Source organism: Gavialis gangeticus, unplaced genomic scaffold, assembly GCF_001723915.1.
Source record: "Gavialis gangeticus isolate Ggan-Ray unplaced genomic scaffold, GavGan_comp1, whole genome shotgun sequence".
In the NCBI taxonomy this organism is placed as follows: domain Eukaryota; kingdom Metazoa; phylum Chordata; order Crocodylia; family Gavialidae; genus Gavialis; species Gavialis gangeticus.
The window spans coordinates 23,838,837-23,852,653 of NW_017729014.1; the positions used below are offsets into that span (position 1 = coordinate 23,838,837).

At 49.9% G+C, this 13,817-nt stretch overlaps 1 protein-coding gene across 1 annotated transcript in view; it reads left to right on the forward strand.

The window, feature by feature from the left end:
- LOC109293577 (ephrin type-A receptor 8-like) overlaps window positions 1-13,817 on the forward strand; it is a 39,610-nt gene that overhangs the window by 8,662 nt on the left and 17,131 nt on the right. The window contains exon 2 of the mRNA XM_019511582.1: window positions 10,880-10,944. Within this exon, the coding sequence (XP_019367127.1) occupies window positions 10,880-10,944 (65 nt within the window). The remainder of the gene's footprint in view (window positions 1-10,879; window positions 10,945-13,817) is intronic.

Below are 13,817 nucleotides of genomic sequence, written 5' to 3' on the forward strand. Positions count from 1 at the left end.
AATTATGTATGTTAAATCGTATGTGTTTATTTATTTATATTATAATTTTTTATTTTATTATTTTAAATTATATGCATTGAAATTATAACTGCCTGGGACTGTTCTGCTTGCCCACATTGAGTGTAATCAGGTCACGATCACAGTCCCTAGGCAACCACCAACCTCCAGTCCAGTGATTAATTCTTCTTTATCCAAAAGCCCAAAGTGGAGTTACCTTGAGTGGGTGCAATAACTTTTCTGTTAGAAAATCATCATCATGTGACTTTAGAAACTCTAATATAATGTTTTGCTGCTGGCTGCATGACACCTTCAACGGATGTCAGCGGTTTGGGAGGGATAATGGTGATGGTGACAGTGTTCTACAAATTCCACTTTGGATGATTCTGCTTTCCCTTAAATCGAGAAATCCTTCACATCTATAAGTGTGACCCACTCTAAACTTCAGCATTCCCATCAAGGGGTAGTTACTCCACTTAGGATGACACATTGTGATCACCAAAGGACAAGCAACAAATAATTCAAGGTGTGCTCAGAGCATGTAGTTGAAAAGCATCCTGCGATGGATCAGAGTGGGTTTCCTTTAGTAAAAATAAAAAGGTTAAAGGCAGCCTCTGGGCCAGGCTTGCTTCCCTTCACTATACTTGCAACCACTGCCTACCTGGAGGAAAAAGCTGGGGTATGGGGGGAGGGGTACATGCCTACTGGAAAGAAACCCCTTCACACATGATGTCCATCAAGCAGCTGTGATTAACGAGCAAACTGGAAGACACCAGTATTTCATAGTGACTAATTCACAGGGGAGAACACTTTTTTTTTCCTGAAATTTTCCTGAAGTCTCCACTCCAAATAGGCTGCCACCTCTGCAGAGATTTTTGGAGAATACAGAGACAGTCTTCCCGGGGCTGTGCCCAAGGGGAATTTCTGTTCTGGTAAAGAAGGCAGCGGTTCTGTAAGCAAAAACAAGTGAAACGGAATTTAATCTTCGTGTAAAAGCGACGTGTGATTTTGTTTCTAGAAGATAAATGGCTTAGCTATAATATATAAGGCCACATTCTCTCCTAGGGAGCAAATTCCCATTCACTTCATTTGAAGTTGCAACTGCCAAATTAGCACTGAATTTGGCCTGCAGCTTCCTCAGGTGTAGCCAAGGTGCAAGGGAGGCTATTGAGAGTTATAGCTGGCTTAAAAGCCTAGGATGTTTATATTGGTATGGGTGTTTGGTGCGATACTGGGAGAAGATTTGGGTTTGTACATAAAGCTGGTTGTCATGAGCTCCTTGGAAAACTGCTAAGGGAATGTAAGAAAAGAAACTTGTTTGAGCAAACACTATAGACATTGTTAATTTTTTTTTTTTTTTTTTTGAGCATTGCACATGCCAAATGGAGAGAGCTAGAACGATAAGAAACTCCATGATAGGGTGCATTTATAGCAGAAATTGTGACATTTCCATCCCTGAAGTTTTGGAAGAACCTGGGTAGACAAGGCCTTGTCTGGGATGATGTACTTGGGCCGGTCTTCCTGAGGTCCCTTCCAGGCCCCATTTTCTATGATTCAGTGTACTGAGAGCTCCTGAAAAATAGGGCATTCTCCTTTTCCCAGGGCGAGCCCGGCAGGGGTATCACATGGACCTCTTCCCTCCCAAACAAATGTGGTTACGCAGTAAACTGCACCGGTCTTGAATGATGAAACACTTTCTGCCCTCCACCCCCCCCAGCCAGGACCTCCACCCTGTAGTTAGGCAGTGGCACGGGTGTTTTCTGTTGCACGTACAGTTGTGAACAGGTGCAGGAGAATAAGAGCTTGAATGGAAGCAGATGCTGTTACCACCTGAGCTTTGATTTCTAAGCACTAGGCAAGGGCCTATGCAGGAAACTTCAGCTGCAGCTCGGCAATGTAGCCCTGAAAATGCAGAGACCACTTTCTTGCAAAGTAGTCGCTGCCTGGGAGTCCTCTGGTCTTGGGTGTCTGGTTGTAGAGTTATCAGAAGCACCAGCAACCCCACACACAGTCAGTCTTGAGCTCCAGGGCTTGGCTGCCTGGGAGAACCAAGTTCTCAAAACCAGGCATCAAAAACCAGAAACGTCCCGAACCAGTGATCGCTCTTGAATCTAGGCCACTCAGTGTGATGCTTTGAAGTCCTGGGGACGTGGCGGCAAAAGGCAGGAGCCATGCCAAGGAATCGGTGTAACGCCATTGGCATGGGGCAGGAGGGGAATGCAAAAAGAGAAGCAGGTGGGTACAAAGCAGGCAGGATCACTGAGGCAGGGGATTCAAACTCATCCTGCTGGGGCTGTTCCCTTGCAGATGGCTAAGCGCACGTGCACCTGAGGACATGATGTTTGGGGGTGACGGGCTGGTCAGCAGGTGGCATGGGACAGCAGAGCTGGGTGCACTGTGGTGGAGGGCAGCGCAACGGGGGAAGCTTCTGCCTCGCCTGGAGCAAGGCTCCAGGCTGAATCCAGGGCCATCTCGCATTGAGGGCAGCAGCTGTCTCGGTAAGCCATAACCCCCCTGGCATGTCTTCCTCCCAGGCTCAGATCTCCCTAGTGGGGGCAGCTTCAAAAGCTGCTGTCTGACCACTGGTGATGAGCTGGCAGGTGCTGGAAGGACCCTTCAGCTGGGTGCCCCTTTCTGCACTCCCCTTCTCCGACTCCAGCTGTTCCCCTAAGGCCTGTCCTCCCGCTAGTCTCCTGATGTTCCCTGCCCCTCTCCCCCTCCTCGCAGCTCCACACCTTGCATATCTCTGTGGAGTTGCTTGTTTCTCTGACCTTTCTCCCCTCGAGTCCCCCAAGCTTTCCCACCTCCTCCTCTCCTACCTCCTGCCCTGAATTCATAATAAGCTGTAGTTCTTCCCTAGACGCCCACGGCACGTGCTTGCTGACCAAGGCAGGTGGATATCCAGTGTAGCTGGAGAGAAACGGGGTGAGCAATAGGCCCTGGAGTCTGTGCATGTTGGTCAGGAGTCTGTAATGCTGCCTTCACACCCCTTGGCACGGGGTTGACTTACAATGATGGTTCTTGGCAAAGCTTTGCCAGCGCGCTCAGTGCCATTCATCAGGCCCCTGTACATATACGATTAGTAGAGCCCCTTGTTTGCATTTCGTTGTATGGACCAGTGTGATCCTAACACACCCGGCCACTGGGAGGGTTGGCAGCGACAAGAATTAAACCCACACCCGCTGAATTTGAAAGCATTGATATCAATGACCTAAGCTGAAAAAACTCGCTCTGTTGTCCAGGGCTGTGGCAGGTTAATCAACCAGTTTGTGTGGCCCAGCCATCACTAGATGGTGTGCCGAACCGAGCAGGGTGGGGAAGAGCCAGAATGGTCGGAAGATTTTCATCCAGATGCTTTCTCATTGGAAAGAACTGGAAAATGCTGTTCTTTGCCTTGCTTTGAGAAAGTGTTGATACTTTATTTTGGAATGTCAGGGCGATGCTTTGGGATTGTTCCTTTTCCCATTATTTCAAGCAATGGCAATAAATAATAGTGCTCTACTGTGCTTCTATTAACCTGTAGTAATATGATGTTATATAGCAGTGGAAATCCATTATTTTTCAATTGTGAGGGCAGTTGCTAGAGAAGGCTGGCCGCTGTCATGCCCCTGCTTTGCCTGCGGCAGGTTGGGGTGGTGTGCCTTGTGGTCGGGTGTCAGGATTTTTACTGAAACCCCATCTCTCTTCTGTATCCTTGTCTCCTGCTTCTGTTGCACTGAAACAGTTTATCCTGTTTTCACTGTATTATGCATTGCTACTATGGACATGGCATGAAAGAGCATGCAAACAAAACCAGGACATGAAATTCCAAAAACATTTCAAAGCGATGGCGTAAAATGTTGAAATTCCAATTAAAATGAGAAATTACATAGCTTGGAAATTCAGTTTTGCAATAAAACTTTTTGGAAACCAGAATTTCCAAACAACGTGTATATTGTTCTGAATCTGAACAAAAATAGTTTGGAAAACTTGACATTTCCTATGAAATGGATATTCCAAGCCTCAGCCAGCTCTGTCGACATACGGTATTCGGCATTCATTATCTTCCCAATTAAAAAAAAAAAAAAAAAAAACCAATCAGGAAACAGAAGCCAAGGTTTTACAACTGAAGTGCAATGATGGCTATGTGCTAACTCGGTGGCTGAGGAGCTGCAGGTCCCACTGTAATCCATGTGCTCAGATTTGGTGCTGAAAGGTTTTCAGCATCTATTGTGTAAATCAGAACACTTTCGACCTGCCTCAATTAAAATGTCCAATTTTAAGAGCTGTGCTCAGCATCAGGGGATATGGTTACCAATGCAGAGGCTGTGTCACTTATAGGATCACCATGAGGTAGAATAGGTACAAAGGACCCGGTGAAAGAAAATTACTAATAAACACCTACAGTTCAACCTAGGTCATTAATTGGAATATGGAGTTTTTCCAATTCTTGCCAACTGGAAAAAATTTTATTGTGGGTTTTTCAATAGTTGATGACTTTTCTTAAAGGCCCAATCCCTGGGTGTGTGTGCCTATGTGAGTTTTTTCTTTCTTTCTTTTTTTGGAAAAGGTTATATTTTTAACCCTTGTGTTTAGAGAAAATCTTACCAATGTTACTTGAAAGCTCCCAATGCAAGGCTGACAAAATATGCAACACTTTTTAGTACTAGCTAAAATCTCACCATTTTAAGTGTCTCATGATTTGCAGTTGGCATCGATGCATATTCACAGCTCAAATGGCTGTTCAGGAATATCTGTCCTAGCCTGGCTCTGAAAATTGGGAAGAAATCCCATTCATTCTTGCCTTCCTGTACCTTTCCTGCAGACCTAATGCTTTTTCTGCTGCAGCAGAGTCTCCCTTATTCACTGTGTTGAGTGGGGTCTGATAGAGGGCAGGAACTAGCGGGAGGCTGAGCAGCAGTCAGGTTACTAGCCAGCTTGGCTAGCACAGCAGGGGCAGGGTGACGGGTTCAGGGCTCGCTGTTCCAGTGGGGTGGGAATTGGGAGGCAGAGAACAGCGGCATCTAGAAGTACTGATAAGAGTTTAATTATCAATGCACGAGGCGTTGTTCCAAGGAGGGAGCCGGGCTGTGAATCTTGGGAGGCCTTTGAAGTTCTAATGGAGAGGAATTGAAGCCCAAGGGAACAGGGCTGCTCCTGCTGACCCTTCCTTTGCACGTGTGAGCTGGGAGCGGGCTGCCTGGCAGGGAGATGATCAAATAATTAGAGCAAAGACTGTAGTGGGTTAACAATTAGTGGGGACTCTTTCGCCCCCCGCCCCGCTGCTCTTGGACATGCCATGAGCTTTGGCTTCCACTTGCTGTGCTGTTACAGCCCTGTTCCCCTGCCCACCGAGCTGCTGTGTCTGGACCCACATGCCACGCTAGGCCTCTGGCTTTTTAAACTCCCCTCGTTCTCAGCAGAGCCCAGCCATAGCCAGTGACCCCTTTGGCACCACTCCAGGGCATGTACTTCTTGTTGGATGTAGGAAGCAACAGCTTACCTGCCCTATGCCCCCAGAACCAGTGCCAGCCCCTCCAAAGCACCCAGTAGCTTATAAATACCTTTTTGCAGAGCTCTGCCTTTGTAGAGGCTCTCGTTCCTAGTTTATCCTTTTTAAGGACACACGGTAACTGAAGCAACTAGACACAGACTTGAATGGATTTCCAAATGATCACGCACAAGAGACCTGGGCAAGACCTGCATGCGGGTATTAGAAATGCCTGTCCCGTGGTTGACCAATTGCTCAACCAAACAGCAGGATCCTGCTCCCGGTTCTTTGTCATATGAACCCCCAGCAAATGCTTGTGTCGTCCGTCTAGTGACTGCCACTCGGCCACCCTCCAGCCAGAGTCCAGACTTGGACTGGTTTGGCCTGGTCCATGTCCTGTTCTGGGCAAGGGGGCTTCCATTGGGATGAACAATCATTGATAATTTCCCTGCATGACCGCGAGGATTTGTCCTGATGTCTTCTGGCTGTTCCAGCTCGAGCTGCAGAGCCAAACGGAAAGCATGGACTAGTATCATCTAAACGGTGCTTGGAAAGCAAGTTGGAATTTGCAATCCTGAGGCAGAGAGACCTCATCATATCAAAGAGAACTGGAGCTGTACAGAGACGTGTCCCTCAAACCACCACCTCCACCTGGATTGAAAGTGAGGTGGCTACAGCGTTCCTCCACATTGAGGACTTTGTCTCACCACTGCCCTGGCCAGATGGGTGTCTAGTCCAGCTGGGAATCCAGGTGCTGCATGAGGTCCCTGCCTTGGATGCAAAGGCAGGCCACCCTCAGCCTGTCACGTGGTCTCTGTTGCATTCTTTACGTGTCTCTGCAATGCATTTGACCGGCTTGTAATGCATGCTTGTGCTCACTTATTGTACTTTGAGATCTTTCATTGTACATGTGCCTTCAAGCAGCTGGGATTGCAGCAGGTGTTGCATAGTCTGAGGCCCTGCAGTCGCAAGTGGTTGAACCACTGGTATAGCCCCACTTCATTAGCTCCTTGGAGTATCCAACTCCGGTGCGTAGGTGGTTGAAACATCACCACCTTTGCCATGGTTCGTTGGCCCCTGGTGGTAAGGATTCAGCCACTCGACTATCCTTTTTGCTGTCATGTATTGTGTGTGAGCGCGTGCAGGGGGGGTGTCGTGTCAATTCCCCCAGCCTCTCGTTCCACATTTGTAGTCATAGTATTAGCAGAATTTGCAAGTGTTAACTGACGGGGATCATGATATGAACGCTTCTGCTGTGCCCTTTTTTTTTGCATTGTTGACCCAGAAGGAAGAGTACAGGTTTCAGGGAACAAATGTCTGGTTTGTTTGTTTTATTACGGTTACCAGCTGGTGGGTGGACCAGAGGCCACTAATTGTGTTAAAAAGTTTCCCTTAATTACTACTATTAACCCACTTTACAAATTCAATGTAAAATACAATCCCTGGCATTGCCTTTCTTACAATGTAATATTTTATCCACTTCCATTTGCACAACATCTGCGTGCGTGGTTTGTATCTTCATGCCCCAGAGCAGTTTACTTTACAGTAGTGTACATTGATCCTATGAAATATGAACTTTCATTTCTACCCAGGAGAACTTCTACAATCTTGTCTCCGATGCCTGATGAAGGGTGTTTGTGCTCGAAAGCTTGCAATTAAAGAATTTTTTTTGCAAAAATCTTGTTGGCCTAATAAAAGATATCATCTCTGCTACGAGTCCTGGTTGTCTTTTAATATACGCTGAGGCTCTTTGTCAGGGATGGCCTTCTTGTTTGGGCTCTCGTGTAGGGTTCGCCACAACCAGGTGATGCCGCATGGGTCGAATTCGGCAGGTACCTCAGTAACACAACTAGCAGCACCTGAGACATCCGGGCGCTGGGGAGCCGCGGTAATTGGTTCCATCTGAAGATTGCAGAGACCAGAAGGAAGCACGATTGTTTCCTCCCATCTAAAGCCCAGGGGCTTGAGGAGCACTGTGACTCCCTGCTCCAATGCAGGGGCCTTGCAGCCTTGGTGGCCGTCACCAGAGACCTGTGAAACCTTGCGCCTAGATCCTAGCTGGCTTCCAAGCCCTTCGGGAGGCTGCGGCCTGCTCGGCATTGAGCTCTGTGGCTGTGTCTGCGCCTCTCCAGGGAGCAGCGTTTAAACCCAGCATCTTATTTAAGTGTGGAGAGGAAGCCGTGGGAGCCCGGCTGGGCCCGCGGCAGCGACGACCTTGCTGCCGCCCCTCTGGTGCGTGGGTCTGACCCGTGTGTCGAGGAGGTTGTGGGTAGCATGCTCCTGCATTACGAGCAGGAAATCTCCTGGGCCCAGGCACTCGCTGCGCAAATTACCCAGGGAAAATGGGCAGAAAATCTTCAGATTAACAATAACAAATAAAAATGGATTTGAGATCTCAGAGGTAATTACTCCGTGCTGAGGGCAAGGTGCCTCTTTAGCAGTCTGAGCAGCGCCTCGCTGGGGAGCACGGGGGCTCGTCCTGTGGCTGAGCCAATGAAGTCACACGAGAAGCCCTGGAAATTCTTTCAAATTGTTCTGCTAACATTAATAAATGCCTCAAAAGCTCCTAATCTGCTCTGTCAGGAGCATGACGTCCGGGCGTTTCACAGCCAGCTCACGTCCCTGCTCCTTGTCTCCCACACTCCTTTCCTGATTTGTAATAGTAAGTGAAAGTGGCACCCGTTCCTCCAGCTGCCCGGGCTGGCACTGTGGCGAGCCCAGGCCCTCGCTGGGGGAGGGCGCCCCGCTGGCTAGTGTCCCGGACCAGAGCCCGGCAGGGACACGGATCATTATTAGTGGCAATAGGATTTATTATTTGTGTTCCAGTGCTTAGCGGCCCAGCCAAGACTGGGCCCCCCGCGGTAGACGACGCTGCACACACACAAGGTAAGGTCTGTTCCACATGCCGCTCTCGTACCACTGGGGTTTTTTGGCGTGGAGGGTGGGGCTTCCCCCCCACTAAAATAAGTCAATGAGAGCTGCCCTTTATAACAGCACGACAGCGGTCACATTGAGGTGCCTTGGGGGAGCGGCCTATTACCTAGCCAGAGCTGCAATTTGGAGGCATAGCTATTTATTTTGAGGGTTATGCAGAGCCTGTGAGCGCAGGGATGGGACTATGTGACCCACGTGGCACCTCCATCTCCTGTGTCCCCCGAGTTCGATCTGTAAAGCAAAGGCAGAGGTCACAAAGAAGGTTTCTGGGGACCGCGAGGGGAGGAGGACGGGTCTGATAGACGGGGTAAAGGAAGGGCAGCCCGACCCACACCCGCGGAGACATTCCCAGACCCACGGGCTTTGTGCATCCCCAAAGCATGGAGGGGATATGGAGCACGTGCAGGGGGATGTTGAAGGCATGCCCTTGGGGCCTCGTCTCTTTTTCCACGAGCTCTGCCACTCAGGCTGGAGCTATGCGCTGCGATGCCTCCTGACAGCGGCTTTGGGGTCCACACGTTAAACCGAAATGCCAAAGTGAGGGTGAACAGCTCAGCTCAGCTGAGCCACAGAAAAGCCAGTGTTTTATTGATGGAGGAGCGGGCAAAGGTGCTGTGCTGGTGGGACTGGCTTGGAGGGAGAGGGCCCACTCCACCATCCCTCTTGTCCCGACTCCCCTCCCGGTCCCTCCCTCGGACAGGGGGTGCAATGGGAGCAAGCTGCGACCTGCCCTTGCGGCTCCTGGTCTGTAGCGGGTTGCAGAGCATGGCACAGGAGCAAGGGTGCAGCCCAGCATCACCTGCTGCCCAGCCCAGGGGTAAAGGAGCAGCCCCTTCCCACCAGACCATCTCCCTCCTCAGTGCAGAGCTCTGTACAGGGCTGAATTGGGTCCTACATGTTCCAGGACCTGGGGCAGGGAGAGAGCCAGGGCAGAGCAGTCGGGAATTAGTCGCACACACTTTCCCCCGCCGGGCACAGCGCCCCCAGAGTCCTGCGCTACTGGCTTCCCTCCTATTTCTACCACGCAGCCAGCACTCATCTCTGTTCTCGGCCCCAGGGAGCTGGGGGTGAAAGGCAGGGGAGAGGAGCCTGGGGTATTTGTGCCCATGTGCCTACATCCCTAGATGTCTGCCTGAGGTCCCTGCCAGCCCCGCTTTTCTATGATTCAGTGCACTCTCATCGGGGCATGCGGCACGTGACGCAGCTCCTCTCACCCTTGCTGGCACAACTGCTGGCAGGTCTGGGTGGGGGTCTCTGTTTTTAGATCTTGCTGTGGGCAGAGCTGGGAGAAACATGGGTAGCTACGGGCGCCCCATGCTAGCGCCCTGTGCTTAGGACTGCCAAACGGCCATTGGGTCAAATTTCCATGCCAGCCTCTCTTGCTGACTTTTTTTTTTTTTAATTTTGACCAAAACAATTGGATCCTGTCTGAGAATGAGAATAAGGAAAAAAAATATCCTGGCTTCCCAGTGTTTTAAAAAGCCATTCTCACAACAGCTTCCCTGAGGAGCTCCACAACTTCTAGCCTTCAGCATCAGAACTTGATATTTGCTTCTCTCTTTTTGTCTCCCTGAAAAAAACCCAGCCAAGGTTGGCCAATGCACAGGCAACCTTACGTGTGCTACTCCCTTGACTTTGCAATCCCCGTGCTGTTTGAACGTAGGTTTTTATGTGGGGTCGCGGTGGTACTGTTGCCCCCAGAATGGATGTACGTCTTTGGTGAGACTTTCTCTTCTTGTGGCTACCTTCTGCTTGCTCCTCTTCAGTCCATCTCCAGCCTTCTCTCTCCAAGTTTGCACCCACTGGAGAAGGATTGTGTGTGCTGTGCATGTCGTGGTGGGGTCCTGATCTAGCCAAGGCCTGTTGGGCACTGAACGCAAGGCAATTCTGCCAACAGCAGTGCTCCTGCTAAATCACAAGCACGGTTGACTCTTTACAGGCACAGAATGAGGAGGCTGAAGAGCCCACGGTGTAGGTAGAGCACGCTGAAGTGCAAGAAGAGGGAGAGAAGACACCCATACACTGCAACATGCATTCATTCCTATTTTAAACATGCTGCCTCTTCTCACAGACATACTGTGGTATTTGCAAAAGGTCACCTCTTGGTGTGTAGGGAAAAGGTGATCAGTAGAGGTGTGTGTGACTTGGGGGTAGGAGCACGCTGCCTTGCTGCACATGTAGGTGTGCACACCTTGCACACAGCTTAATGGTACAGGTGAGTGCTGCTGGGGGGGACGAGGGGGTGTTCGCACAGTTGCAAAGTGTCGGTTGGTGTACTGCGGAGGTACGAGCCTGGTTTAGGTGTCCTGAAGAGCATGGAGGAAGGGTTGTGAGGATGCTCTTTTATGCTGGATGTAAGCATGCTGTTTGCAGAAAGCCTCACAGCATAGCTTGGACTGTGCTTTCTTCCTGACTGTTTGTAAAAGGGGAGCAATTTTTTAATGTGATTTTTTTTTTTTCCCCCCCTTTATTTTTCAGTGAACTTGTTAGATACATCGACGATCCCTGGAGACTGGGGCTGGCTCACATATCCTGCGCACGGGGTAAGTATGAAGCTCTTACCCAGCACGGTGAACAGAACAGATCCTGGGGTGTACAGTGCGCATGGCCTTGGCTCATGATAGGTGAGCTGGGTGTACCCAGAGGGGACATCCCCGTGTCTGCTTCCTGACAAAATTAGCCGGCAAGTGACCTTGGCAGAGTTTGCTTGCTCCTGCTATAGCACAATGCCATTTCCCTGGGATTTCTCATGTAGGCTGCAGGTGGGCTGGGCAGCAGTAATGCATGGTGGCGATCCCTCCTCAGCCCTCTTTGAGCTGTGCTGTGCCAAGCTGCAAGTTGGTGTCATCTTTGACGGTCATCTAAACTCTTGTGTGAATTAGGCTGCTTCTGTCACCACAACTGCTGGCCACAGACAACAAATGCCATGGGGAAGCTGTCCATCCGAGCATACTCACTTCTGCTGCTCTGCGTCTCCAGCGAGCAGCTCTGTTGGCAGGGTTGGAAGTGACCCCAGGGGGACACTAGCTGCGGGAGGGACTGTAGCAGCCAGCAGAAGGCATGGCCATGCCTACCTGCACATACTGGATGCTGGGAAGTGGCAGAAATCCTTTGCTGGGAGAGGTGGTGCTGGTCCGCTGGCAGCATTTAAGTAGCATGAGCTAGAGCTCAGGCAGCCGGCAGGCTGGAGCTACTCCCAGGATCTCATCAGCTCCAGGATGCCATTGTTTGTCTGTGCTAATACAGCTGCAGAGATGTTTATCTGCCAGAAAACTGTTAGTCCTAAAAGGTAACCACATACCAACAGCACAGCTCTCTGATATACCTTGAGGGATTATAGCCTCCCTGTAAGTTCGGCAGCCATTTATCCATCCATTTCTGCCCGCAGCTGGGAATAGTGTAATCTGCAACCTTTGTGTGTACACACAAATGCACCAAATGTATGTGCAAACACACCTACACCCCTAGCACAAACACATGCCTGTGCACACCTTCACACGCAGAGCAAAAGCCTTCATGCACAAACCCAAACACATGTCCTTTCCCTTCCACATGGACCTGCACTCATTCACTTGCTGCATCTGACACCCCTCCCCGCCCCGCCCCACACGCACACACCCTGCACCCAATGCACAACACACATGCTCACAGCCCCAGCTTCTCATGCTGGCACGCTTACTCTACATGTTCACACAAACCCCACTACCCTCTTACCATTTCCCGCCCATATGCCCAGTGCCCCTCTCCAAGATGCACCTTTGTTATTAGGCTTGGCATGGGCTTGAAACACAAACTGACATCAATTTATCTGCTTGCTGCTCTTTGCTTTCTGTAGCTGGTGGTTTCTCAGCTGTAGCTTGCAGTCTATGTCCTTGCTCTCCAGGCTGCCATGCTACCACAGATGCATCTGGCCAGCTAGCCAGTGCCACGCTGGTCAAAATCAGACTTAAATCCTGGCAACAGGGTTTGGAAAGCTGTGCGCTATCATGAGGCCTTGAGGCTTAATGATACTGGGTGTTTCCTGGTGTATTATACCCCCTTGCAAGCTGAATAGCTTCTCACTCCTTGTTGCACCAAGGTGCGTGCCTCTGGAGGGATGGTGTGGTCTCATCTTAGATGGGCATAACTGGAGTGCTGCCTAGCGTGGAACAAATACTGAGCGAGTTGTGGCCTCTTGTGTAGGGGACAGGGGCAAGCCCAGTCTTGCATTGCAGGTGGCTGGGCTGCAGGGTGGTCGCCCGCAGCCTTGCAGTGGTGTGGGTAGCTACCCAGAACCACCTACCTTTGCCCTTCCTCTGCCTCATCCCCCTGCAAGCATTTGCAGAGCTGAGGCTGGTTCCACAAAGACTCTTGGAGCGAAGCATTTGCAAAAGGTTCATTTGAAATAGAGCCCAGAACCGGACCGTAAGACTTGTCCTTGGACATTTGGGGAGCAGAAACCCTCCCGCAAGCCTTTAGCAACCAGTCCCACGACACAACACAATCTATAGCATAAAGATTACATCTTTTAGGAGTGGGGATGTGGCAGGGCCTCTGCTCGCATGTTGTTTTTTCATGTCTCCTCTTTGTCTCCTCTCCAAACTAAATGGCCCTAATCTTTTCAGCTCCTTCTCGGACAGAAATCTTTCCTGGCCTGTAATCATTTCCATCGATCTGTTGCTGGAGCCTTGCTGTCCCCGCTGTGTCTGTTTGAGACGGAGTGATCAGAGCTGTGAATTCTTTCTAATAAGGGCAAGGAGATTTTATGAAACATTATCCGATCTGTAAAATACTAAACGATTAGCTCAGCAGTAATTGTACCACACAGACACTGCAAGGAGGAGTGTCCTGGAAACCCAGTAGGTTCACAGATGCTCAGGTCGGAAGGGACCACCGCAATCATGTCCTCTGCAGACACCAGGCCACTGGACCTCCTTGGGGGAGTTCTTTTTTGAACTAGCAAAATATCCTGTTTTGATCTAGCAAATTGCCAGGAACAGAGAACCTCCCCTACCTTGTGGCAAGATGTTTGAATAACTCTCACTATTAATATTTGCTGTTGTTTTATACCTTGAATTTACCTCACTTCAGTTTCCAGCCGCTGGATCTTGTTAGGCCTTTGTGTGCTATACCAGAGTGCCCGTTACCACAGTTTTGCTCCATGTATAGGAACATGGAGACTGGTAACAGGTCATCCTTCCCCTTCCCCTAAGGATGTTAAATAGACAGAGCTTGGAATATGTCACTATGAAGCACGATGGATCTTCTCCAACCCACCTTTGCCACAATGTTCCCCACTACATTCCCTGGTGCTTTATCCAGGTGAAGCTTATAAGGGTCAGATCTACACTGGCAAAGTCTATGCTAAAACGAGACTTGGAATAACCACTTATATCATAAAAATGACTGAGACCCCCTGGTCCAGCAGCCACAAAAC